At 39.0% G+C, this 24,248-nt stretch overlaps 2 protein-coding genes and 1 long non-coding RNA gene across 5 annotated transcripts in view; 2 read left to right on the top strand and 1 right to left on the bottom strand.

The window, feature by feature from the left end:
* Positions 1-478: 478 nt before the first annotated feature.
* tex11 (testis expressed 11) lies at positions 479-16,051 on the bottom strand. The gene is made up of 29 exons (XM_042492782.1): positions 16,024-16,051; positions 13,720-13,832; positions 13,288-13,372; positions 13,076-13,155; positions 12,914-12,994; positions 12,689-12,808; positions 12,385-12,465; positions 12,205-12,290; positions 12,067-12,124; positions 11,404-11,499; positions 11,229-11,310; positions 9,831-9,909; positions 9,542-9,693; positions 8,780-8,865; positions 8,399-8,536; positions 8,173-8,275; positions 7,883-8,007; positions 6,300-6,385; positions 5,739-5,792; positions 5,617-5,657; positions 5,461-5,538; positions 5,280-5,350; positions 3,729-3,842; positions 3,425-3,497; positions 2,002-2,151; positions 1,778-1,886; positions 1,539-1,659; positions 749-916; positions 479-550 (listed from the first exon to the last, which is right to left on the bottom strand). Exons 1-29 carry the CDS (start codon positions 16,049-16,051, stop codon positions 479-481), a joined length of 2,730 nt encoding a protein of 909 aa, XP_042348716.1.
* Positions 3,802-7,949, top strand: LOC121947694. 2 transcript variants are annotated; one of them, XR_006106100.1, is made up of 5 exons: positions 3,802-3,882; positions 6,286-6,471; positions 7,411-7,554; positions 7,651-7,725; positions 7,844-7,949. It is a non-coding gene; the product is annotated as an uncharacterized LOC121947694 (long non-coding RNA). The 2 variants fall into 2 exon arrangements; XR_006106099.1 differs by lacking the exon at positions 3,802-3,882 and adding an exon at positions 4,767-4,828.
* Positions 14,117-24,248, top strand: part of kdrl (kinase insert domain receptor like) — a 69,126-nt gene continuing 58,994 nt past the window's right edge. Inside the window, exons 1-3 of one of the 2 annotated variants that reach the window (XM_042492780.1) lie at positions 14,117-14,181; positions 18,756-18,870; positions 20,814-21,403. In XM_042492780.1, coding sequence (XP_042348714.1) covers positions 21,340-21,403 — 64 coding nt within the window. In that variant the 5' untranslated portion in view covers positions 14,117-14,181; positions 18,756-18,870; positions 20,814-21,339. Of the gene's footprint in view, positions 14,182-18,755; positions 18,871-20,813; positions 21,404-24,248 lie in introns of those variants that run through there. The other variant, XM_042492779.1, reaches the window with a different exon arrangement.

The raw sequence follows: 24,248 nt of genomic DNA, 5'->3' as shown, positions 1-24,248 counted from the left end.
ATGAAAAGTTTTGTGGCTGTGCTAACCTATATTAGCTAAGTATTAGCTCGACAACATAGTTAATTGTAGTTTTTTGTCCAACTTCAAACTTGGTTGTAAGTTGTTGCGCCTCCATTTGTAATTTTTGACCAGATGGTTTTGAATACTGCAGTTTATTTTGTAAATTACTGCATAGCTTCTGTATGTGAATGAATTGTCCTAAGAATCATCTTTCAAACCGGCGCTCCGTAATGCAACGTTAGTCCTTCGTGGTTGTCTCCTGAAACTTGACCGGATGCTGTCGGAAAGGTTCAAAGTGCGACTTGCTGTGGATGTTGGTGAAGGTATCGAGTATTTTCAGGTCCGAGCGAAGTCACAAGTCATTGGTGTAAAAGTCAAAGTGGAGTTGCAAGTCTATAAATGTAATCTTAAATCATCAAATCTGTGACTCAAGGTCACGCCTCTCGTTAACGGGCCGTCCACAGCTGACCAGTTTCGGTTATTCCTCCATGATGACGTTCTTCTTGGCTTTGTCCAACCTGTCTAGGATTTCGCTGTAGAGACCCGACATCTGTGAGCACACGAGAAACCACGAAGGTCACGGCTCTCAAAGGTCCACACTGATGGTTGTATAATTAATTCAGCATGAGATCCGCGTGTTTCTGGGACCTTTTGTCACATTTGCCTAACTAGCAGATTCATTCTCTGTCATGCTTCACTGCTACAACCACCTCAGTCTGCTTCTCCCCCTCCTCCACCAGTCCTCTACCTGTGTCTCGTAGCTCTGCTGCAGAGATCCGAGGTGGCGGACGAAGCTCATGGCGAGGCCGCACCACTTCTCAGCCTCGGGGTACTGAGCCAGGCCGTACAGCAGAATCCCCGTGTTCCAGGCCCGAGTCAGCAGCCACAGGGTCTCCGTCTCTGGGAAGTCGTCCGGCTGCGGAGGAGAGCAGGAAGATGTTCAAAAAAGGCCCTTTAACGGAGGCCACCTGGGTGACTCACTTGAGCCAAGTGCGTGGAAGGAAATCTGTTTTATTTAGTGAGTAACTTTCATCCAATCCTGTTCTCCAGTGTGTTAACCTTTACTGATGCTTTGGAGCCTCAAACAGACCGTAAACAAACTCCGAGGTCTATCATTTCTAAAGTTTCATTCGTCTTTCGCAGCACTTTAATCTCGGGCTTTCACTTTGATCCAAAGATTTCCACGGCTTTGGAGTAATAACTCAATGTGAGAGGGGAAATATGCGCTGCCTCTAAAGCAGTGTAATGTCTCAATAATTTGATGCCTCTTTCAGAGCTGCGGCTCACCGGCAGTATGATGGCTCGTACAGCACATTAACATTCAAATTGGCAGGAAGGGGGTGGTGAATGGAAGCATCTGCTAATTGAAGTGCGGCTGAAAGCCCATTGATAAAAAAAAAAAAAAAAAAAGGCCTCTAGAACAGCAGGCGACATGGAGTGGAAGAGAGGGGGTTAATTATATAGCAGGCAGCCGCTCTGTTGGAGGGAACAGGAGGTGGGTGCCAAGGGATGGCGGCATGTGATTGGTGCTGACTCACTGCGGCTGCGATGATGGAAAGGGCCTCCTCGTAGTAGCCCCACACCTCCTCCAGCACACGGGCCTCCACCTCTGACACGCCGCTCGGGAGGGACAGCTCGATCAGGCTGTGGACGCACTTGCTGAGACGGGGACACAAAAACAGGCAAACAATCAGAAACCCTTTCATCCCCAGCGAGCAGGGAGGGGTCGTTAATGAAATGTCGAGGGTGTTTTCATGCGGGGTGGTGACGGCCGTGCCTGCAGCGGGACAGCTCGGCCTGTGGTTGTTTCTTGTGCAGAGAGAGAGCGACCCTCAGGGCCTTCTTACACAGCAGAGGGAAGTGGGCTGGAGGCTCCATGGCTAAGGCTACAAATCCCCCCCCAAAAAAAACATACCACTGAAGTGAAAATACTCGAACGTGTCTGTTTCTTAAAGCATGTCAGCAGAGATGAGATGATCAGTTTTTTTTTTTTTTTTTAACCTGCAATGGTATCCAGCACTTTGGTTTCAACATTTTCGAGCTCCAGCACAGACTCCAGAACCGTCTCGACCTTTGGGTCGTTCAGCTTCGCTCGAGCTTCAAATTCATACAGCAGCAGCAGCGTGTCTGTCGGGTCCACCGGGAAGCTTCCTGCAAGTACATGCTGAGAATTAAAGACCAGGAAAAGCGTCATCAGTCTTTTCTTCCTTAACACATTATACATGTTAGAAAAAACAACATTTAACTGTTTTTCACTACCTCTGTACGCGCCTGAAAGCCTGCTCCATGATGCACTGCAGACATGCAAAAAAATCTAATATCGTGCATGTCTGCAGTGCATCACGGAGCAGGTTTAACAGCTCATTTGGCAGATACCGTCATCGATTTAACCACTTTTTTCTTCTGTTGTGGAATTAACATCAGATTATGCATACTCTTATTGTGATGGCCAGATGAAGACATGGAATATTATGCTTTTCAATGTATGTAATATTTAATAACTGTGCAAAATTAGAAAAAGCGCGTTGGCCGATTCCAGTAGTTCATTTTAAAGCCAATATCAGCCGATGCTGATATTATCAGCATCTCTGATCCTTCCCCACTATATAAAAACTACATGTGTGGGGGTGAGTTCGCTTTACCTTGACCTTAAGGCCCAAACATGTTAAACCGACGTCAGAGAACTAGTGGCGACAAAGCCCGACTGTCTCATCGCCTCACATCGTCTGTGTCTCAGCCAAAAAGTTGAACTTGAGCACAGCGCAAAGTCTAAAAGCAATGAAAAGCAGGCACATTCTGCACCTGCGTGAGAAAAAATAATTCTCCGTAGCAGCAGGCAGCGGTAGTCTGTATTCATCGTTCAAAAAGGGAAACCGATGGACAATATTTCGATACGTGTCACTCAGTTCGATTCCTGCTCGCTATCAAAGGCGGTAAATGGAAGCACTATATTATAGCACTAATGTTACATTTTTATGTGAGTGCACCCATTACTAAATTTAAACCAAAATAGACTTAATACTGTATATTATGATTTACAAGGAGAAAGCAAGCAATTTGATGTCAAATCAGAAATGTAATTCCCATAAAGGGAGGGTTAGAGTTATGGTTTAACTGTGAGAACTGGTAGTCAAATGAGGCTTCTTGGTTGAATTGTCAATAGCTGAACGTATGTACGCATAAATGTATAGAGATCTCCTCTTATATTCATTTATATTTTTTATTATTAGACATTTTTCATTATGAATGTCATAGCATGTGAAAATTTCGGTTTCAGTAAAAAAAAAAACAATTGTCAACAGTTGACCATTTCAGTCATTCCTAGTGAGAATAAATCTATTTTGCTTCATTTTGATGAATGAAAGGTGTGTGTAAATAAGGAAACATGGCTGTTATTCTTTGGATAGTGAATCCACTAATGTACCTGATGCTTTCAGTGTTTTCCAGACCTCCCAGCAGATCTGAATGAGCTCCAGAGCCTGAGCGAGCTCCTCGCTCTGTGAACCAAACAGAAGCACAAAACAAGCTTTCTGGATTTCAGCGCTGCCATCTAGTGTTCACTTCCTCTTCAAAGGCAGAGAGAGAGAGAGATTAAAATGAAACGCCTACGCCGGCACCAGTAATGTGGTTAGTCACCTCTCTTCTCCACTGCTCTTGGTAAATTTCCATCCCTGTGGATGGAGAGCGTGCTAAATGTAGGGGATGTGCAGAGGGAGTGGGTGGCACACCTGGACAGAGTGAGGAGACTTCCTGCAGAGCTCCAGAGAGGCAGCAGCAGCCATCAGCAGACACGTCTTCTGTCCCATGAGCTGAGTGCGATCAGGAGGACACAGCTGGGACAGCTACGGGTTCATGCAGATGTTATCTTTATATTCAGTGAAGGTAAGTCGGCTCGTAAAGGTAACGACAAAAATCAGATGAAGGAGTTAAAGGGATACTGCACCTGCAAAATGACCGTTTGTATCCCAATTACATACCACACGTTATGCTAAACTCGTTTAGTTTTTCTCCCATGCCTCCTCAGTGAATCCAAATTAGGCAAATAATTTAAGCTTTGTTTCACCAAGTTGGTCCCATTTAGATTAAGAATCTACTTTTCAAGGGAGACATGGCCAAAACAGTCAGCAGTGAAAATACAAAGTCGCAGACAGAGACACAAGGGGAGACAAAATACAAATCACAAGCTCTAAAATTTGCATTAAAAGAGAATTATCTGAGTCAGAGAGCTTTCTGGGAGTCAGGTGTACAACCAGGCAGCTAAAAACATCCACGTCCTACAGAATCTGCTTTCATTTTAAATTAAAAACATTTAACGGCACCAGCTCCTGGAGTTTCAAGTCATTCTTTAACAAATTCCAGGCTGTAGGTCGATGCAGAAAACCCAAAAGCCTTTTTCCCAATTTCTGTTCATGAACTGAATTAAAATGGGACCATTTTTGACAACAGCAAATCTGTATCAAAACATCTGTTTACAAACTCTCACACAACTCATGCAGTATAATCCAAGTCTTGTGGGTGCATCATTTCCAATGACCTCTCTTTCAGCTCGGCTAAGTTTGTGCTAAATGTGTGCTGTTGTGTATATTCTGCAAGTCTTGGAGGTGCTTTTTGTGGTTGGCTTTGGATGGTGGTCCATGCGGCTGCAGGTCACATCCCTTTGTTGTGGGCAGAGTCCGCAGACCAAACCAATAACTGTGTTTCCCTCCTTTTACTGGCGTCTCCACCCGCTCCACCTGTGCCTCGTCTTCTGTGATTACTTCCCTGTGTCCTCTGTCAGTTTGTCTGTGTTTGCTGCTGTGATTCTCAGTGTGTTCCTCGTCTTTTCATGGTTTGTTTTCAATTTGGTTTTGATTCATATTTCTCTCGTACTTTGAGTTTTGGTACCTGCTTGTGTTTGGAGGTTTTACAGCTAAATTAAAGCTTGCTTTTTTGTTTAATACAACCTTCCTGCCATTCTGCATTTGGGGTCCACATCCTGAACTATACATGACAATGCTAAGCTTTATACTTTATACTACACCCATGACCATGGTACGCTACTGAAGTGTTTTAATTGAAAATGTTTTAGCAATGAAACGAGCCGAGTAACTGAAATACAAATGGTCATTTTGTAATTTTTTTAACTGAAAAAGATGGGCTCATTGTGGGTCTCTGTGATTCTTTATCTTGAACTGATGTCTTTATCTTTCTAAAGCAATGTTAAATCCCTGTTATGGATCCACACTCACGTACAGTAGATATCGATTAATCCACCTGACAAAGCTAATAAGAGCTCTTGCCTGGTAAGAGAGCACAAAGAAATCCCTCATCCTGTCAGGGCTGCTCTCGCACTGCAGAGCCGAGTTCCACGCTGCAACAAGGACACACACACACACAAGCGCAAATGAAGGTGCTGCAAGCTTTTAAGCGATAGCATACCACATCAGATTGAACTGACGAGCAGATAAAGAGTGTTAGTACCAATCTTCCTGAACCAGTTAGCTTCCTCTGTGCGTTGCTCCACAGTCACGTGAGTCTGGTGTGAAAGTTTCTGCAGAGCTGCAAACAAAAACATTTGTGGATTATGACGCATTTCTTCCATAAATGCAACTCAACCCCTGTTGCATATGTACTCACCCATTTTTAGATATGACTGCAGGACATCCAGATTGACATTCCTGCATGGTGAGGTGTTTTGATTTGAGTAACAGCAGCATCAATATTACAATACAATCACACTTCCTTTCCCTTCCCCTCACCTCATCTCATCGCTCGATTTTTCCATTGTGGAGAGCACGAGTCGAACCAAACACCTGCAAAAAGATGAATGGAGAAACTGGTGTTGACCTCCTTTCTTTCACCTACTAACTGTATTATACAGAGACACACTTTCAGTGGAGAAGCAGGGGAATATAGGTCAGTGGATCATAGAGGTGTATGGAAAACTAACACTCGCTACAATCTCTCAGCACATAAGCCATCTCTGCTAAATGTTGTCACTGTATGTGTGAAACTTTATCATGCTTTGTTTACACGGGCTCAATACATAAACACCGCACGCCTCAACATAAGCGAAATATAGAAGTTTGGCAACTGAAATTCAGTATTGTTTGCAAACTTAGTCCCAAAAATGTTTTTAGTTCGAGACAGCAGAATGTAAAACAAAAGTTACGACATAATGTCGGCAAAAAAGGAGAAAAAAAACATGACACTGACGGCTTAAACGCCAGAGATATTTAATGAGAAAAGATGTGATTTTTTATGTCAGCTAATAACCATTTTATTCTCTTCATTTGTGTCTTGCAGTTCTTCTGACAGACCTGAGAGCAGTCAAAACCTGAGCTTCATCTTTGGAGTTTTCACACAAGCTCTCCAGCGCCTTCATGGCGGTGTCCTGCTGTTCGTTCTGTCACAGGGGAACAAACATCCTCCTCATTAATACAACCACCCACCAGTCGTATTCATCACAATCATACAGTGCTCTAAAAATAGGTTTGGCACACATTTTCTTTTTTTTAAATTTCCTTTTAGACTTTACTGTCACAGTTTGCTAATGGCTGGTTTGCTCATAGTAGCTCAGGGAAGGGAATATCCATAAAGCTGTTTTTTTTTTAAAGCTAGGGTGGGGTGGTGATATCAACTTATAGATATTAAAATTAAGTGAATCTATTTGTACAACAACACAAACTGTGTCATGTAACTATCAAAGCTGAACATTTCTCATCTTGTTACTCTGCTTATGTGTGACAGGCCTGAGGAAGTGTTAGACAGAAATGTTCCTAACCATAGAATATATATATATATATATATAAATATATATATTATATATATATATATATATATATGTATTTATGTATATATATAAATAAAAGGAAGTAGCCACCAGGTCTGAAAAGTGAGGCCAATGTGGAAGTGCCTTTAACCTCCACTATTTCTAATGGCCAGAAGGGGCGACTCCACTGGCTGCAAAATAAAAACCCATTATACAGAAGTCAATGAGAAAATGACCCTACTTCTCACTTCATCTATTACCTCAGTACAAATTTTCCTGATGAGATGCCAATTTCAAGTCTTTTTAATATGTTGTGATTTTCATTTTGTAAATTACGCCCCAATTTAGAGTAACAACGTCAAAAAAGCAGGGTATGCTCCAGGGTATGGCTAACTTTTAACTGACAAGTCGCTACCACAGCGGCAAGTAGTAGTGACGTCACAAATAATATCACAATATCTCAGGGTTTTTTTTGCCAGAATTGTATCTTGATTCTATGACAAAATACTGGAAATATATATATTTTTAACTTCAGGAACATAAATTTGCGACAAAATAAACAAAATATTAAAAACTTATTACATAGGGTTACTACATAGGCCTTCTTTTTCTCGCTCTTTGAAAAATCCAAAAATACTGAGTTGTTTTTATCCATCTAGACCTGTTTCTCGCTGCGTCACTCAGCACCGATCATCAGACCCCCCCTTCACCCTCTTGCCAAATATGATCACTTCTGGCTGCAGAAAAACAAGATGCCAAAATGCAAATTTGAGGCTTCTAAACAACGGTCAACAAAGCAAAAGGTAATGTCAGCGTCTTTAATACAGTCTATGATTCGCAGTACTTTTCCTAAAAGGTGTTACATATCCAAACATCTGCTATTGTACTATCCTCCCCAGATCAGCGCAGTAACAAGGACATGATCCCTCGACGGCCCACGAACTCCAAGCTGCCCTGTTTCAGACTAAACTCTGGTTTTTAAAGTTCTTGACATCATAACAGCATCATAAGACTGTAAAATCTGATAATAATTCCTCCAGACCAAACAAATTCCTTTCCCATGAAATCCGCTTTTTTTTTGTTTTTGACTAGCGTACAGAGCCGAGTGATGAGTCCTGTGATGAGTCCTACCTCCAAAGCAATCTGTGCAGCCAGACTGAGGAGATTGGAAGCAGCGTTCTCAGATACCAGCAGTCCGTCCTCACTGGTAACAGGACTCTTGGACAGAAGTCCCATTGCATTCACTGCCTCTGCAGCTGGTACAAACAGACAGCCTTATCACAATAGAAAAGATGCTGAGAATGAGGCTGAAATGAAATTGCAACACTAACATGACTGTTTTTTAATCTAAATGTAGCACGTACATACACACACACACACACACACACACACACACACTCTCACAGATGTTTTGTAGATACCTTTCTCCACATTCTTCTCCTGCACTGCAATCTTGTAAACACTGAACTGGGTGAAAATGTTGTCAGGATCACATCTCTCTGCTTCTTTTATTGCTTCTTTGGCCTGATAAACACAAAAGTTCATATACATGCAACCACACATCACATATAAAGTGCAGAACAATGCGTTCTGACACCCACTGCTACCACTGAACAAATGCATTTCCCTGACTCGCTGCTGTCTTACCTTTTCCAGTTGCTTAAGCTGCAAGAAACAAGAAGCTCTGTTCCTCTGCAGTTTGGCTGAATTTGGCTCCATTTGACCTGCCTTGAAGAAACTCAGGGAGTAGTTATACCACTGAAGAGCCTCAGAATAGTTCCTGGCCTGGGAAGAAAGGTAAAACATCAAGTTATTCTTTATTTATCCCTGTGTGGAAATTAAACCTCTGCATTGAACCCTTCCTAACTCTTTAGGAGCAGTGGGCAGCGCGTGGGCCGACAGCAGCCCACCAGCTCTCTGAGGCAACAGTGCGGATCACTGAGCCACCGTGCTGATAACTATACATGTGTATATACGCTATAAAAATATCTTGTGAATTAAAGAAAAACTAGGTTATGTTTAGCATACCTCAAAGTGTTTGGACGCTTTATCCCACAGCATGACATGTAGGCTTGTGAGGGCCTGTGGAGTCAGCTGTTTTCCTGTGTAGTGGCCTGCGTGGGTGTAGAAAATGGTAATACTAATTTGGAGGAACATCTACAGCCTGTTAACTGCATTAACCCTTTAACACCTGGATCGACATCAGTTTTCCTGAGACACCTTTCATACCTCTGAAACCTGAGACAATTGGATTGATTTCTTTGAAAAACAAAAACAAAAACAAAAAACATAATGAGCAACTTGACAAGAAATGTCCCACAAATGGTAGAAAAATAAATAAATAAAAGGTGACAAGAAAATGATCTGAAAATTTGCTTGATGGGATTATTAGATATCACCAAAAGACTGGGGAAAAATATCCAGAAAGCTATATTTATAATTATCTTAAATATCTATTCAAAATTATTTTACAGACTTTCTAAAGTATTTTCTTGAGGTCTTCTTTACACTTTTTTTTTGTTTTTCTATTTCTTGTCTTTTTTTTCTTTTTACTTATTTTTAAATAATTTTCTTGTAACTTTTCACCAATTTCTTGCTATTTTTTGGGCCATTTTTCATTAAGCTGCTCATTGCCTTCTTCCCATGTCTTTGAGGGAAATTGAATCAATTTGCTCAGGTTTTAAAGGGTTAATATGAAATTAACCATGCAATTTTATTGTCAAACATGTATGATTATACATCTTTCAAATTCAGACTTTTATTTTTTAAAAAAAGGCAAAACCAGAGTACCAGTGATGATATCCTCTATCTTCTGTTTGCACAACAGCTCCTTGCCTCTCTGCAGCAGCAGCTCAATGTGCAAGACAAGAGCAGCTCCCACGTCAGGCGACGACTCAAAGTGCTGACACACACGTTTCAAATACTCAAATGCCAGCACTTCTCTAGAAGAATAAAAGCAGATATCACTCAGACTTAAAAAGCATGCCTCTGGGCATTCCTTAAAAGAAAACCTGTACATGTGCACATGTTCATGTTCGGCTTTGAGTGTTTCTACAAGGAGCCAAGTGCGAGTTTCTACCTGTCGTCAGACATCAGTAGCTTCACCGTGCTCAGACACACTTCAAGAGAAACTTTCGATTCCAGCATCTCATCAAGTCCTGAAAACATATAAAACATATTTTTATATCTGCTTTTTAATGTACAAGTCTCACAGAGACATGCAGAAACACTAAGGTGCCGTATCCACTAATGCGTTTTTCTTTCTTGTTTTACTAAAAAAAAAAAAAAAAAAAAAAAAAAGAAATTGAGCTGAAAGCGCCAGAAGCACGTAGAAGCGATTTTGACATTTTTTCAGCTGTGACGCTTTCATTGAGTCTGGTGGTATTATAGGGAATATCTACAGTAGAAAATGTTGAAGCAAGGTAGAGTACTTCCTCTGGATAAAGGGAAGGCTCAATCAATCAATCAGACTTTATTTGTATCGTACTTTTCATACGAGCAAAAGTGTAACATAAAGTGCTGTATACAGTAAAATCAGAGATGCTACCATAAGTGAGGAAACACCAGAAGCAGGATAAAACCTATAGATAAAAGATAAATATAAACAAATATATAATGTCATCAATAACTAAAATGAATAAATAAAATAAATAGTAGATAACAGGCAAAAAAAAGGATAACGGAAAAAATAATAGATAAAACTGTTAAAAATAATATACCATCTAGTAAAACAGACTAAAATGTATAAATAAACAGTCAATAAATAAATAAATAAGTAAAATTCAGTTAAAAGCCAAACTAAAAAGCAGGCTGAAGAATAAAGGTAGAGGGGACAGACCTGCAGGTGTGTGTGGGTTCATGAGAGGAAACATATATTAAAATAAAAATTCTTCATTTTTGTTTTACAGCACTTGTACATGTAAGATGTGACTGTTTGTCTTTGAGGTATTTTTCACTCCTCCACTGTGACTGAACAGCTGAGTAAAAAGTGACAGCGATGTGTGCGGTGTTTTCCCCAAAGTTGATCATTGGGCAGGACTCAAAGCAGGACAGATGCTCTGCCCCTCATCATGGTGTTTGTAGCATCTCATAAATACGCAGCACTCCCATTGCAAAGAATTTAAAAAAAAAAAAGAAGCTGGCCTCTGGAAATAAACACTGTGCTGAACAAGGCCCCTTACGAGCGTCCCAGTACAAACACAATCTCCGCAGCTCCACTGGAACACCTGACCTGACTGTGTAAGATTCGGGAGTACAGCAGACACTTGGAATATTTATAGAGCAATTCAACTCATCAGTAGCCATTTTTGACTTTTTAAAAATCCACTTTTCTTTCCAATAGCCTCCGAGAATCAAACTAGCGGCGCTTCCTTCCTGAATGTACATCTCTCTAACCTCTCATCCTCTGACGCCCCACTGCTGCCTTGTTAATGAAGTTCTGTATAAATAATTCAGTGAGATTCGAGTATTAACTAACCTGCTCTGACATGATTGTCTGAGGCTCCACATGTCAGGAGTATTCTGATCTTTAGGTACAGCCCAGAAGTGCTCACACACTCCTGCAGAATCGCACAGTGCAGAGTTACAGAGCGTCATTGTTTTTGTAAGTGCATGCTTAAAAATTAGTATGTAAATCAAAATTCATTTCCCACCTTATTGGCCAAGCTGACGGCATTAAGGGCCTTCTCCTGAAACCTCTGGCAGTCCCACTCTAAATAAACAGTCGCAAGGAGCCTCAAAACCCTGGCCTATTGAAGATGAAGGAAATAAAAGAAAGTTAAAAAGAAAACCAAAAAAAACCCAGATTTTATTTTTATTTATGTTATTGCAATAAAATTCCTTTTTAAATAATATAAAAACATTTGTTGGAACAACTTTATTTTTTAAGTAATTAACTTAAACATGTTATCATAAATATGGTAATTAAGTACATAACATTTCAGAATTTATTTTTAGATAATGTGGAAACTTTAGTTGGAACAAATTAACTTGTGCGCATTATCAACTTAAAAACTTTTGTACAGAATTGTGGTAATTAAGGATTTAATTTCCATTTTTATAAACACATTTTTTTTAGTTGATTTCCTATCAAATCAATTTTTTAACATTATTTAAAATAAAATTTAAAGTGTTACGTACTGTTACCATAATAATAAATAACATATATAGAATAAGAATAAGAAACAATCTATAAAGAATGTTAAGTGTTATATACTCAATTACCATAACTATTTTTTCCACATTATTTCAAAGGCATTTTATAGTGTTAATTTGAACCAGTTGCTTGTACTAAGTTGTGTATTGTACTGTCTCACCCGGATTTCAGATTCAGGGGCGTATTTCACATTCATTTTTCCAATGTCATAGCTCTGGCTGAAAAAGAAGAACAACAACTTTTCTCCCACTGCATTGTTTCTAAGCATTTTTCTGCAGAAATGAAACATTTTATTTACCTCAGCCAAAATGCACTTTCCTCCAACTTTCTCAAATTGTAAGTGTCTACTCCAAAGTTGTAGCACATAAGGGAGAGGTATGCAGTCTGCAGTGAAAAATATACAGTCAACATCCCCAACAACTTTAGTAGCAATATGTACTGTAAATGTGAAACTATATGTTGTTATAGTGATAGTTACATCTTTAGGTAGTCGCAGCAGCATGTCTTTACAGCGCTGCATGTAGACCACGGCCTCATGGTTATTCCCTTGACTTATGGCCTGCAAATAAGAGACTTTAACTTCCTTTTAAATGTCAAACAATATAACATTCCCTATTAGCACAGAATGAGATTTCCCCTTCTCATTGTGTCGCCGATCACATTTTAACTGTCTCACACTTCACACTGCAAGTCTGTCAGAATAGCACTTCCTCAGCTGCCAAATATCACAAGAACAAACATTCACATTGAAGGTGTTGAACATCACATGCGCCACAGCTCACCGATTCTGCCTGGCATGAGAGAATTCGAAGCAGATCCTTCTCTACATCGCCCTTTGATGATGTGATGTCAGCTGCTCCGTCACCTCTGGACGTCAGTTGGCCGTAGAGAGCTTCCAGGCTCTAGGGATTTTGAATGTTGAATAATTTGTAAAGTCACCATGTTTCTGTTTGCTCTAAACTTTAATAGACTAAAGCTTTCTCAGCTCAAGTGTTTGTTTTTTTCACCTTGAGGGCAAGCTTTAAGAAGTTATCTGCCATCTGGGGATTTTTGCATTCGAGCCAGGTTCTCCCTGTTTTGCTGGCCATCTGTAAAGATTAGACACTGACAAACAGACCTTGTAGTCCTGAAATGCTGAGCACTCAGAAGGTTTCTACGGTGTTGCTCACCAGGATCTGCTTGCGGAGGACGCCCTCTGTTGGATTCTGAGGCTCACAGCAGTAAAGCAGACTGCATGCGACGTGATGCACTGTGTGGAGCGTGACAACATTGTGACACGAACTGTGACTACGCCTGCTTTCAGTCCCCACACTGTGCAAACATCTCAGATACATCATCACTAAAATCATTGTGCAGATAAATACTGAAACTAGAAGTTTACCTTTGGCTTTTTGATTTTTATTTATGGCGGTGCCGACATTCTTGGTAACTGCCCAGTTCCACAGCTGGATGGCACACTCCTCAAGCTGTCATAAAGAAAAAGGCATGCATCTTAAAAAATCTGCCAATTTACAGCCATATAAAGGTTACATAATACTATTTTAGAAAAAATAAACATCTTCCTACCAGTTAAACAGATCTGAAGTAATACTCTGTGACTTGGTAACAGTTGTAGTAGAACCAGACTCATGGTTTTAAACCATTAATTTACTTTTCAAGTGGAGAAAACACAGCCAAGTATATAATGTTATTGGTAATGTAAGTCTTGCATTATAGGAGTGATAGAAGTATGAAATTTTAGATTGATGACTTAAATGCTTTATTTTTTTAATCACTAAAACAGGGAAACTATATTCAACCTCTCTCACACTACCTGTGGGTCTGGTATTTTGGGTAAATCCTCTGGGCCAGACACTTCTGAGAAGAGTTTCTCTATCACCTCATCATAATCTGTCGGCTGTTTCTGCAGCAGGCTGTCTGTGAGGCCTGTGTATTTTAAAAAAAAGGCAAATCAAAACATGTCAATAGGACACTTTTAACTTTTTTCCCCCCTTAAAATAAGTCAAAAATTTTCACAGAAAAAGTTGCTGTTGCAGTAGATACATTAACTTCTAATGTCTGTCGTGTGGCAGTTTTAAAAACCATTTTGATATTTAAATGTAACTTCTTGTCACAATTACATGTTATGCTTATCTGTTAATGGTGACCATTGATTGTTCAATTTTTTAGTGTTGGCCTGTGGGACACAACCGGCCTGCCAGTCCAATCTGGCCTACTGGATGATTTTGCACTTCTGAGGGCCAAGAGGTGCCAGGATTCAGGATCAAGTTAAACAGTGAGTAGTCTACTTAATGTAACATTTTGCTTGAGCAGTTTTCCAGCCTAACCAGAATATAGTTCTCTCTCTCTCTCTCTCTCTCTCTCTCTCTCTCTCTCTCTCTCTCTCTAAAAAAGGAAAACTTATTGTGGTCATATTTTAAGAGATTTCACATTGTACAACATATTGTCAATCAGCAGCTTCAGTACAAAATAATCTCTATCACTCTTCTATCATTAAACTATATTGGTGAAACTCTACTGCTAAGGCAAGGCACTGCCAAAACATCTGATTTGTGAATGATAAGTAAGGCAAGTGGGTAACTTCACTTCCTCAGAAACTCCCGTTTTAGTCTGGTGTGGCATGATGATTACTACACAGGAATGCACATTTAATGAGAGTAAGTTGTAGACTAAATGAGGAAAAAGAAGAAATCTCAGACTGTGTGTCATCTGTTTTATATATGGGGTTTGGCATTGTTACTCATAGGTTATTTTGCAATGGTTTTACTGCCCACTTGATATCAAGTTGGGCTGTATGCCATTCAGTTTACAATCAGTCACAGATACACCAAAAGTTTCCAGATCCCATTGTATTCAAGGACATGAAATAAAGGAATGTGAATAAGTCTTCAACAGCTGAGAAGCCTTAACCAGGTAATTTTTTGTGCTATTTTTACTCAATAAATAAGTATCTGTTCTAAGACTAGCATAATGCTTTGGCCAGGACAATATATCCTCAGTACCACCGGTCCTGCATGTTTTAGATCTCTTCCTTCTCCAACACAGCTGGATTAAATGATCAGCTTGTTATCAAGCTGTTTCAGGAGTTCATAAGGAGTTGATCATTTGATTTAGCTGTATTACAGCAGAGAGTGATCTAAAACATGCAGTGGTGCCCCAAGAGAAGTTTGGGAAAAGGTGGGCTTAGCTACTTGACTCCGTCCCAAGCAGGTAATGGTGCCAAAAGGCTTGTTAGCTTGTCACAGCTTTCCTACAGTTTAAAAGTAAAACTAAAGACTTTTTAAAAATTTTTAAAATGCCACTCGGGATTAATTTTAAGACCAATTTTACAATAACTATGGTTGAAAAAAGAAAAACATCAACAACATAGGATTAGAGACATTTTACCACAACATACTTAGCCTTTTTTTTTGTTGGTCAAGTTAGACAAAAAATAAACTTTAATGAATTGAACACTTGAAAAACAAAGAACATATTATATTGCAAAAAAAGTATTTATTTGGTTTTCCTTAAAAAAAAAAGAAGCTTGTTTTTATTTTTTTAATTGAATATGGTAAATGCACATGGGTGTTGTTTTGTTGGTTCCTCTATCCTTAGCTGTGTGACATTAAATTCAGTACATTATGATTTAAAAATCTATGATACCAATTATTTTGGGATTGTACACTGCAGTGTCAGAAAAAAATGATTCATAATATATTTTTTTCCATGTCATAGCATTTTTATGATTGATTTTAGGCATTTTAATACCACTTATGGACTTATTCATTGATAAATGAATTTAGTGCATTTTAAGACTTTTTAAGGAGCCCTGGTCTGTCAAAATAATGTATCTTATACTGTATACTGTTGTATTTCAATATACAGTTCACTTTTATTAGTTTTGGTCATAGCTAAGTTGGAAAAGTAAATGACATGAATCAGAGTGAGCAAACATAAAAATGTAAACCTAGCTACTTAGCCTTAGCTAACCAAAGTGGAACTGGGTTACCAAGCTAACGGTTACTGTTCATGACTTATTGAATGTTAATATAGGTAAAACTGTCTTTAACCAATACTATTATATACTAAATATAGCAGTTAGTAGTTAGGCCAGCTTAAATGGAGAGCTACTCACATTTCACAGTCGAAACAAACAGATCCATGCTTAAAGTTTCGCCACCGAATGAGGCTAACGTTAGCTAACGTAAGGCTAACGGTAGCTACCGTTGGCAGCGTAAGGCTAATGTTAGCTACCGTTAGCTCCTCGTCACAGCGCCATCTTGTTTGCACAAATGCCCGCGAAGTTTGTCTCGTTGGAGAAGACCCTGGAGGTAACAAAATTACAGTTTGGATTTTCTAGTGTTTAGTGTTAACGTTTTTACTCTGAGACTGGTTGGTTAAAATTGTTTTAAGTAGTAAATATCTGGTTGCCTTAAGTTTCAGTTCACCTTATGTCACATTGCAGAATTTTCCGGGTTGATTTTTACCGTTAGCTTGACTTTAGTTAGCATTTAACGTTAATAATACTGACATGTAAGTAAACTACCAACCATGATGGCACAACTCAATAGCATATTGGATATTTTTGTGAATATATTTCTATTTTGTATAAATAGACCTCTTTCACATGACATTTTTTTTGGTAAACACATTTGCACTACATTGCATTTAATGGCAGCACCTGGTTTATCCTTATTTTTTTCATCTTACTTTCACTAGTATTATCAAGTGTGTTTTATCCATGTGAAGATGCATTCTATGTTTTCTATTCTGATTGTATCTTATTTTTACATGCAGGTTTTATTATGTCTTTAAGTCTTCTATGTCTTGTCATATGAAGCACTTGGTGCACAATTTCTTTGTTTTTAAAGCATGTTGGGCTGCAGTTATTTTATGAAAGGTGCTATACAAATTAAGTTTATTATTTTATTATTAGTATTAGTAGAAGTAGTAGTAGTAGTAGTAGTATATAGCACAGTTCATACCCAAAGGCAAACCAAAGGGCTGAACAAATAGTACTTTCAATTTCAATTTGATCTATAAAATCCAATATAACAAATCATAATTATTGTCAGAGGGCTTTGTAACATACGACATAGTACCTCTTTCCTTGGACCCTCACAGCAAACAAGGAAAAACGCCCCAAAAAAGTTTTATAAACTGTAACTTAAACCTAACAGTTCCACAATTAAGGTTAGCTGTTTTATTACTCACACCTCATTTTTTTCAGCTAGAATAAGTCAAAAGAACCAAACTATTTTCTGAAATTGGGATATCAACATAAAGATGTTTTAGCTGAGCTAATGTCCCGTTTATAATGTTGTTTCAAAGAAACAAAAGCTGATCACACAAGTGTTTATTTCTTATGCAGCATCTCTGGCACAGTGATATAGAACTTGAGTGCATTTTGCTTTATTGTAGGTATACATTTACAACATGTACTGCATGCACTCCAGTTTATTGGGAAACCAATACCCTGTTGTATTCAGCCATAACAGGCCCATTTAAAGGTAACCAGACAATTTGGTCAACACGACTAAACCTGAGACCTTTGCACTTTCAAAACAGCTAAGTAATCAGAGCAGACATGCACATTTAGGCTGCTCTGTTAAGAGAGAGCTTTGTTGTTCTATAACAGGATTCTCACCGGTGACGGCGAATGATATTTCTACACATTTCATTTAATTTGATTGAATTTGATTTGATAATTTGTATTATATGTTATACTTTTGTACTTGATCCAACAATCGGGAAATTAAATACAAAATATGATATGATACTTTTATATTAAATAGTTTTATAATGTTTTACAGTGAGGCTATATCTTGAACTGTGGGCCAGCTTTTGTTAATACTGTGAGCTGTAGATCGTAACATTTACTCCATTAAATTATATTTCTTGCTTCCAAAGCTGCAGCACAAGTGGGGTCTGGAGACAGAGACATTGTTTCCACTCAAGACTGACTATAGTCATTTGATCATGCAGGGCAGGCAGTCAAACCCCCACCACCTCTCTGCTGAAGAAAGACTTTATTTCTACTGTTTCAATTATCCGAGAGGACTTTGCTTTGGGGGTAAAAGGAAGGGTGCATGCTGTGTGTGTGTAAAACCGGTTAGTCTCCCATAGTGTGTTTTGAACACCAGATTCTAAAATAAAACACTTTAAGCCCACCCCTATCAGCGAGCAACTTCCAGTAATTGTTCATCCAGAGACTTATCTGCTGCCCTCTCGGCCCAGTGGGAATGTCTCCTTCACTTGAAGACTTACATGTGAACACACGCAAAGACATGTCTTTTCAGTAGACAGACAATGCAGTCTTTTGCAAACCTCACGTCCTCACTGTGCATTTAGTGAGATACTATCTTTTTCTTCAAATCTACAGAATATCATCTTTACCAAAGTGTCACCATTCAGACTTAAACACTCATATTTTTTCAGGCTTGTCCTATTTGACAGTCTCATGAATTTTGTGCCACATAGAGTTATTGCCCAAATCTGATGAATGAAAATTAAAATGAGAAGGGTGAACTTCCTGTTGCTTCACCTTTAGACTTCAATAGAGCCTGTCCTCATCAAGTAGCCCAACACAACAGTCCATAATGTCTCCTTTTTTTGGTAATGAACCACGCAGTAGAGAGCTAATTTTTTTTGTGTACGCTCATTCAAGCCACCCAAATACGGACATTACTTTTTGATTTCCTTGAGTGATTTCATGAAAAAAAAAAGAAAAAAAAAAAAGTTTGAATTCTTGACCCATAACTATTTGGTCTCAGAATCCCAGAGAGCAAAGGGACTCCCAACATGGTTATGTTAGATCCCTAGTTTCCCATGTTCTCATGTGCCATTTTCTCTTTCTTCCCGCCACAGGGATGGAGGGTTGTTGCTCATCACATTTCACAACTTGTGCTTGGCCTTACCCACGCCACCACTCGGCATCCAGTCCCCAAAATGGTGGTCGTTCAGTCCTGACGAGGACGGGAAGGTGAGGGCAGGATGTTCTTATTTACAATGCCTGCTACTGTGACCTACAGCAGTGGAGTAATTGTTGCAGTGATAAAAGAAAACAGTCTGCGGTACATCCACACACTGCAGGGTACTGCTGGACAAAAGACGATTATTTACACTGATATAAAAAGAAGTGCATCCTGTTTCTGCAGTTAAAAATAAATCCAGCAAACATTTATTCTAAACACTTGAACAGATAGATTCGATCTGTTATCACAAAGACTGTTTATTCTGTTTCCTCTTGAGACAAGATTACTGCTGTTACCTTTAACCTGAGTTACACAGTGGGTGTCTTTTATCAAAGGCAGCTTTACACACAAAGGTCACTTTAATGATTGACGTTGTAAATTGACTCAAAATGTCATTTAGAAATGAATTCTGACCCAGATCAGTAAGGTGATAATGATATTAATCATGATTGAAGTAATTCTGTGATAAATCCCATTTAGGTTCATTTCAGTAGCCTTTTAGTGATGTTTTCCACTAGAAATAGATACAATTACTACGGTTTCTATTGCATATCTTTATGTTTAACCCTTTGAAACCTTAACAAATTGGCTTTATTTCTGTCAAAAACATAGGAGGAAGGCCATGGGCAACTTAATTAGAAATGGCCCAAAAAATTGTCAGAAATTAGTTAAAAATTAAATAAAAAAATACAAGAAAATTATATCTGAAAATAAGTCAAAAAGGTTAAAAAAGAGACCTTTTGAGCATTGCTGCCCAAACCCCCTGGAACTCCCTTCCCTCCAAACATTTGCAATTCAGCCTCATTTATAAATAAACTCAAAACCCACCTTTTTGAAGAAGCCTACAATACCTGTCTCCCACTGCCTCCCCAAATATGAACTGCCATATCCTTTACATTTTGCTTTTTTATTTTATCCTGTTCTTGTATTTGTATCTGTTCTGTTCATGTAAGCATCTTTCAGTATTTTGTATTCTCTATTTCGCAGTTGTATTTTTTTCTTTTGTCTTTGAATACCTAGAAAAGGGCTATATAGTAGTAAGTCCTGTATAATTATTATTGTTATTTAAAGATAATATTTCAACATAATTTTTAATATATAATTATAACAATTATAAATATAGTTTTCTGAACATTTTCCTAGTTTTTTGATAGTATCTAATACCCCCACCCACCTAATTTTCAGTTAGACATTTAGCCAGTTTGCTCAGGTTTTATTGGTGTTAATGCTTGTTAAAGGTTTCTGAATGCAGCACAAGAAAACTTGTTGATTCAGGCGTTAAAGTGTTAATTACTGTAACATACCTGTACCATGTCTAGTAGGCTGTTACTCATCATGTTAGTCTGACATAAAATGTGTTGTTACTGCTCAGGAAGGTATTTCCTCCTTACACTCTAAAACGTAATTCGGGGGACCTATTACCACCGCCCAATTAAATACATGGTTGCAGTATAGAAATTCAGATTTATTGATCAAGGTAAACCTCTTAAGTTGCAAACATAATTTTGATGAATTGTGTTGGCATGATCAACTTAATATTGTGTGCAATTTAAACTCAAATGTATGTGTTAATTTATTCAAAACAAAATTTAAGTTGTAGTAAGGTAATGAAACTGGCTTGATAATTTAACTTTTCTCCACCTTCAGTTTAGAAACTGAAGTCCCCTCCCCTGACCACTAAAAATGCCTGGACAAATTGAGACAGTAGGGATCTTCAGGTCAAACAACAAACAAGTAAGAGCTGCTTATAAATGCCTTTGATTGTAGAAAATCCCTTTACTCAAAATGTGCTGGTTGCACACATGATTTCATTAGAAGTTGCCATAACTCGGTTGTCATAACTTTTGTTGAGCCAAATAATTGAATTTTAGAGTGTAGTAGCTGCAGAAAGGAGTTTGGATTCAAACTCCCACCCTGTGACGTTGTGTCCTTCCTCTGTGTTTCCATAAAGCGTTCCTCATGCACGAGCTGGCTGGCTGCACGGAGGCGAAAGGGAGGGGAAATTGTCCAAGGCGCGCATGAAAGGCAGGAGCTGATTGATCTGGCTTTAGTGCGCTATACCAAACAGCAGCAGTTACAAGCTGATATACCACTCACCCAACTTTTATTCTTTCACCACCCATTGAATTTCACTCATCCAACTATTTTTTTGTTCGGGAGCACCTGCCCCGAGGATACAACGGTACACCCGTCTCCTGAGTGCCGGATCGGTTGTTGGACTCCCCAGCTGCGCAGGAGAGCTCCCCTGCGGCAGGCGTCATGACATACGGCACAATCACTGCCGCTCTTTGCATGTACACCTGAGATTTTTGTGGATTTACCGTTTTTTGGGGTGGGGGGGGATAAAATAGGACTCTTTGATTTACCTGCTTTAAGAAGAAACCTTTTCCAGTCACTCGGAATAATAGCCCACCGCAAAGGACACTTATTACTTTATTTCTAACACACGGTTTGGATCCCGGTGAAGAGCTGGCAGGATGGTCTCATCCGACTGCTTCAAATTGGTCGCTGTCATCTTGTGTTGTTCGTCACTTACAAATGGTAAGAAATCACTCATTCTTATACAGGAGAGTTATTTACGCGTTATAAACGAACGAGTTTTAACATGGCACAGTTTGTTTCAATGAATGGCTGAGTGCATTTTCATATTTTTACAGAATATTGACACAACTAACTGACAGAGAGAGTAGCTTTTTAAATAATTTTTCTTAATAATAGTTGAGCTGCAACCAAGAATTTAATATTTTAGCCTTTTTTATATAAGATCTAAACTTTTATGAAACATTTTTATTGTGCATGGGTGTTTCAGTAGAATATTCACATTGCGTGTTTTAGGAAAATTATGTGTCAACAGTTTAAGGCTGTGCTTGGAGCTGTGGTTCTCACTGAAGCCGCTAGAGGTAGCCTTGTCCCGTTGTACTTGGGTGATTATTGTAACAATATAATGTGTTGACTGAAAATTAGTTGTAAAAGATGGGGAGAGTTTATATTTTAATATTAGACTGGTTATTTTATTCATGTTATATTTTATTCATGACATTTTTAATTGGTTGGTTTTGATTCGTTTTCTCAGGAGTTATTCTGAAGATATTGCGATCCGAAACTTTTATTAAATATGATAAAGAAAAATGTTTAATCCGGCAGTTGTTATCTGTGAGTGAACAGGATTAAACATTTTGGGAGGAGAATACATGTTTCCTACGGCGATACAATCAGCTTCATTGTCTTAGTGTCACTACATGAAAACAAGATGATAGGACAGATAAAAGGTGGATGTTCCTCCACCTTGTGCCACTGAGATACACACTAAGTCTTCCTCACCATTGCCAAATAAACAGCCTATCCAAACAAAGGAAATACCGTTCACCCCCACCCCCCCCATCTCACACACACGCACTCATACACGCTTTTAGCTTATGAAGCTTTGTCTACGATGTTTTTAAGTATAGATTTCCTTCACTGTCCACACTCAAAGCGTGGGAAAGACACAGGGAGGAAGCGGACGTTGGGGCAAGAGGCAGCCTGGAATTGTTCTGGCTAGTAAAGGTCACGGAAATGTGACACGCTACCTGAGCAAGGATTTCTTCCCGGAGCTTCTTGCGCTCATATTGAGCTATGTCAAACTGCATCCACAAGACAATGGCAGGGAGGAAAGGAGGATATTGTTTCTGCAGAGGAGCTGCTGACTGGTAGAGCCATTAGTTACTGATGGTGCATAAACGTCTTTCTGTTCATGCTGAGGTGTGCTGCAGATGCACCTCAGCAAATAAAGCAAAGAGCTCTACAGAATATAGACATATTGCAGTGATGCACCGTGTCATAATGTTAAAGCTAGTCTTCTATTGTCACTCAACCCCCTTTTTTTCTGCCGTAATTATAACTGATTTAGAGGGAAAAACATAAACCCTTTCCTTTAGATAGTCTGACCTATTTGTTATTTTGTTAATATTTCACTTGTAGCTATTGAAAAGTGAGCACAGGTCAAGTGTGTTGCTTCGTGACCTTTTTGACACCAATTTAAATGGAGCGTAAGGGCTCAGACTGAAAGAAAAAATCTTGCTGCAGCTCTCTGCAACAATACGTTTGCATTTACAGTGAATACATCCAAGGAAAAAATATTTTTTTAGGGTAGAGGCCAAACTGTAGAAAAATAAGTGAAGCAAAGTGATGATTGAAAGAAACAATGACTGAAGGGATGATTGAATTTGAACCCGGAAGCTGCCTTGTTTTTTTGTGTGTGTTTTTTGTCATGAAATTCAATTCAATTTTTTTGGCTTGTCATGGTTGAAGTTCTCCCCCGTTAGTTGTTGTTTTGGTCAAAAACCTCTTTTTCTACAGGAGGACAGTGTTTTGAAGCAGAGTGAGATGATGTTGTGTCTATCTTGTTTTTGAGTCATTTTTTCTTGGTTGGACTCTTTAGAGAGTGGAAAACAGGAGTGATGAGAGGTCAACCCAGTTCAGTAGGGGCTCATTGCTCACTGACAGTGTGTCTGGGTCCATGCATCAGCACAAGAAAAACACATCCACACACACACACGCACACATACATACTCACCTGGATTGGGAGATTTACCAGCAGAGCAGAAAAAGCCATTCCCTTACACAGGGATATCACTTAACAAATTGCTTTGTGTAGCTGTTCTTATCGGATGATTGCTGTACCTGGCACATACCATGCATATCCATCCTGAGCCAGCAGTATATTTTCTTTGAATCCTGCATGAGATTTCAATTTCAAGCAGCTTCTGTCTTCCTACTTGTCTTAATCATACGTTATGGAACAGAAATCCCCTCGGTTTACCATTTTGGACTCTCATGCAGGCGATTCCTGTTTGTTGGCTCTCCTCAACTTTATATAACCTAGAATGGCCACCCATCATGGCCAGATGTTCCTTTATTTTGCTTTTTTTAAGAGGAGTCTGGGGCATTTTTGCCTCCAAATCTCCAATGGGTAATATATGGCTTGTAAAAAAGGCACTCACCCTAACTGTTATCTTAACCTTGCAGTTGGCAAAGTGGAGGGGTTTCAGAAGGACTGTGTGTGTGAGAGAGAGAATATTCCAGGACACACAGACCATGTAACGCAGCCAGAGCAGTGGTAGCTACTCCTTATTTTGGCAGGTGATCGCAAGACTTGTCAAGAATTCAACTCTGTGTCACTGCAAGAATGTTGAGTGTTTTGTGCATTTAGTCTCTTTGTTGGTATTATAAATTTGAACCTAAAGGCAGTTTACCGTCACGGATGCAAAACACTAACCGGTTCCACAACAGGTGGCAGAGCAGCATATCTCTAATCAAAATATTACCTTTATATCAACTGTTTGTTTGTTTTTTAAATCTGATTTTACATGTAAAGTGAACAGCTAGAACAAGGCACATGCATATG

This window comes from Plectropomus leopardus, chromosome 9 (genome assembly GCF_008729295.1).
Source record: "Plectropomus leopardus isolate mb chromosome 9, YSFRI_Pleo_2.0, whole genome shotgun sequence".
In the NCBI taxonomy this organism is placed as follows: domain Eukaryota; kingdom Metazoa; phylum Chordata; class Actinopteri; order Perciformes; family Serranidae; genus Plectropomus; species Plectropomus leopardus.
Note: the sequence above shows the minus strand (reverse complement) of the source record. Positions and strands in the feature narration are given on the sequence as shown.

Excerpts from the sequence above, each read along its gene's own strand:
- tex11 (XM_042492782.1), bottom strand. The coding sequence starts at position 16,051 with ATGGATCTGTTTGTTTCGACTGTGAAAT. Across the intron at positions 8,008-8,172 it reads GGAGAAGAATGTGGAGAAAG|CTGCAGAGGCAGTGAATGCA; the intron begins GTATCTACAAAA and ends TGTTTGTACCAG. Across the intron at positions 551-748 it reads AGCAGAGCTACGAGACACAG|ATGTCGGGTCTCTACAGCGA; the intron begins GTAGAGGACTGG and ends GTGTGCTCACAG.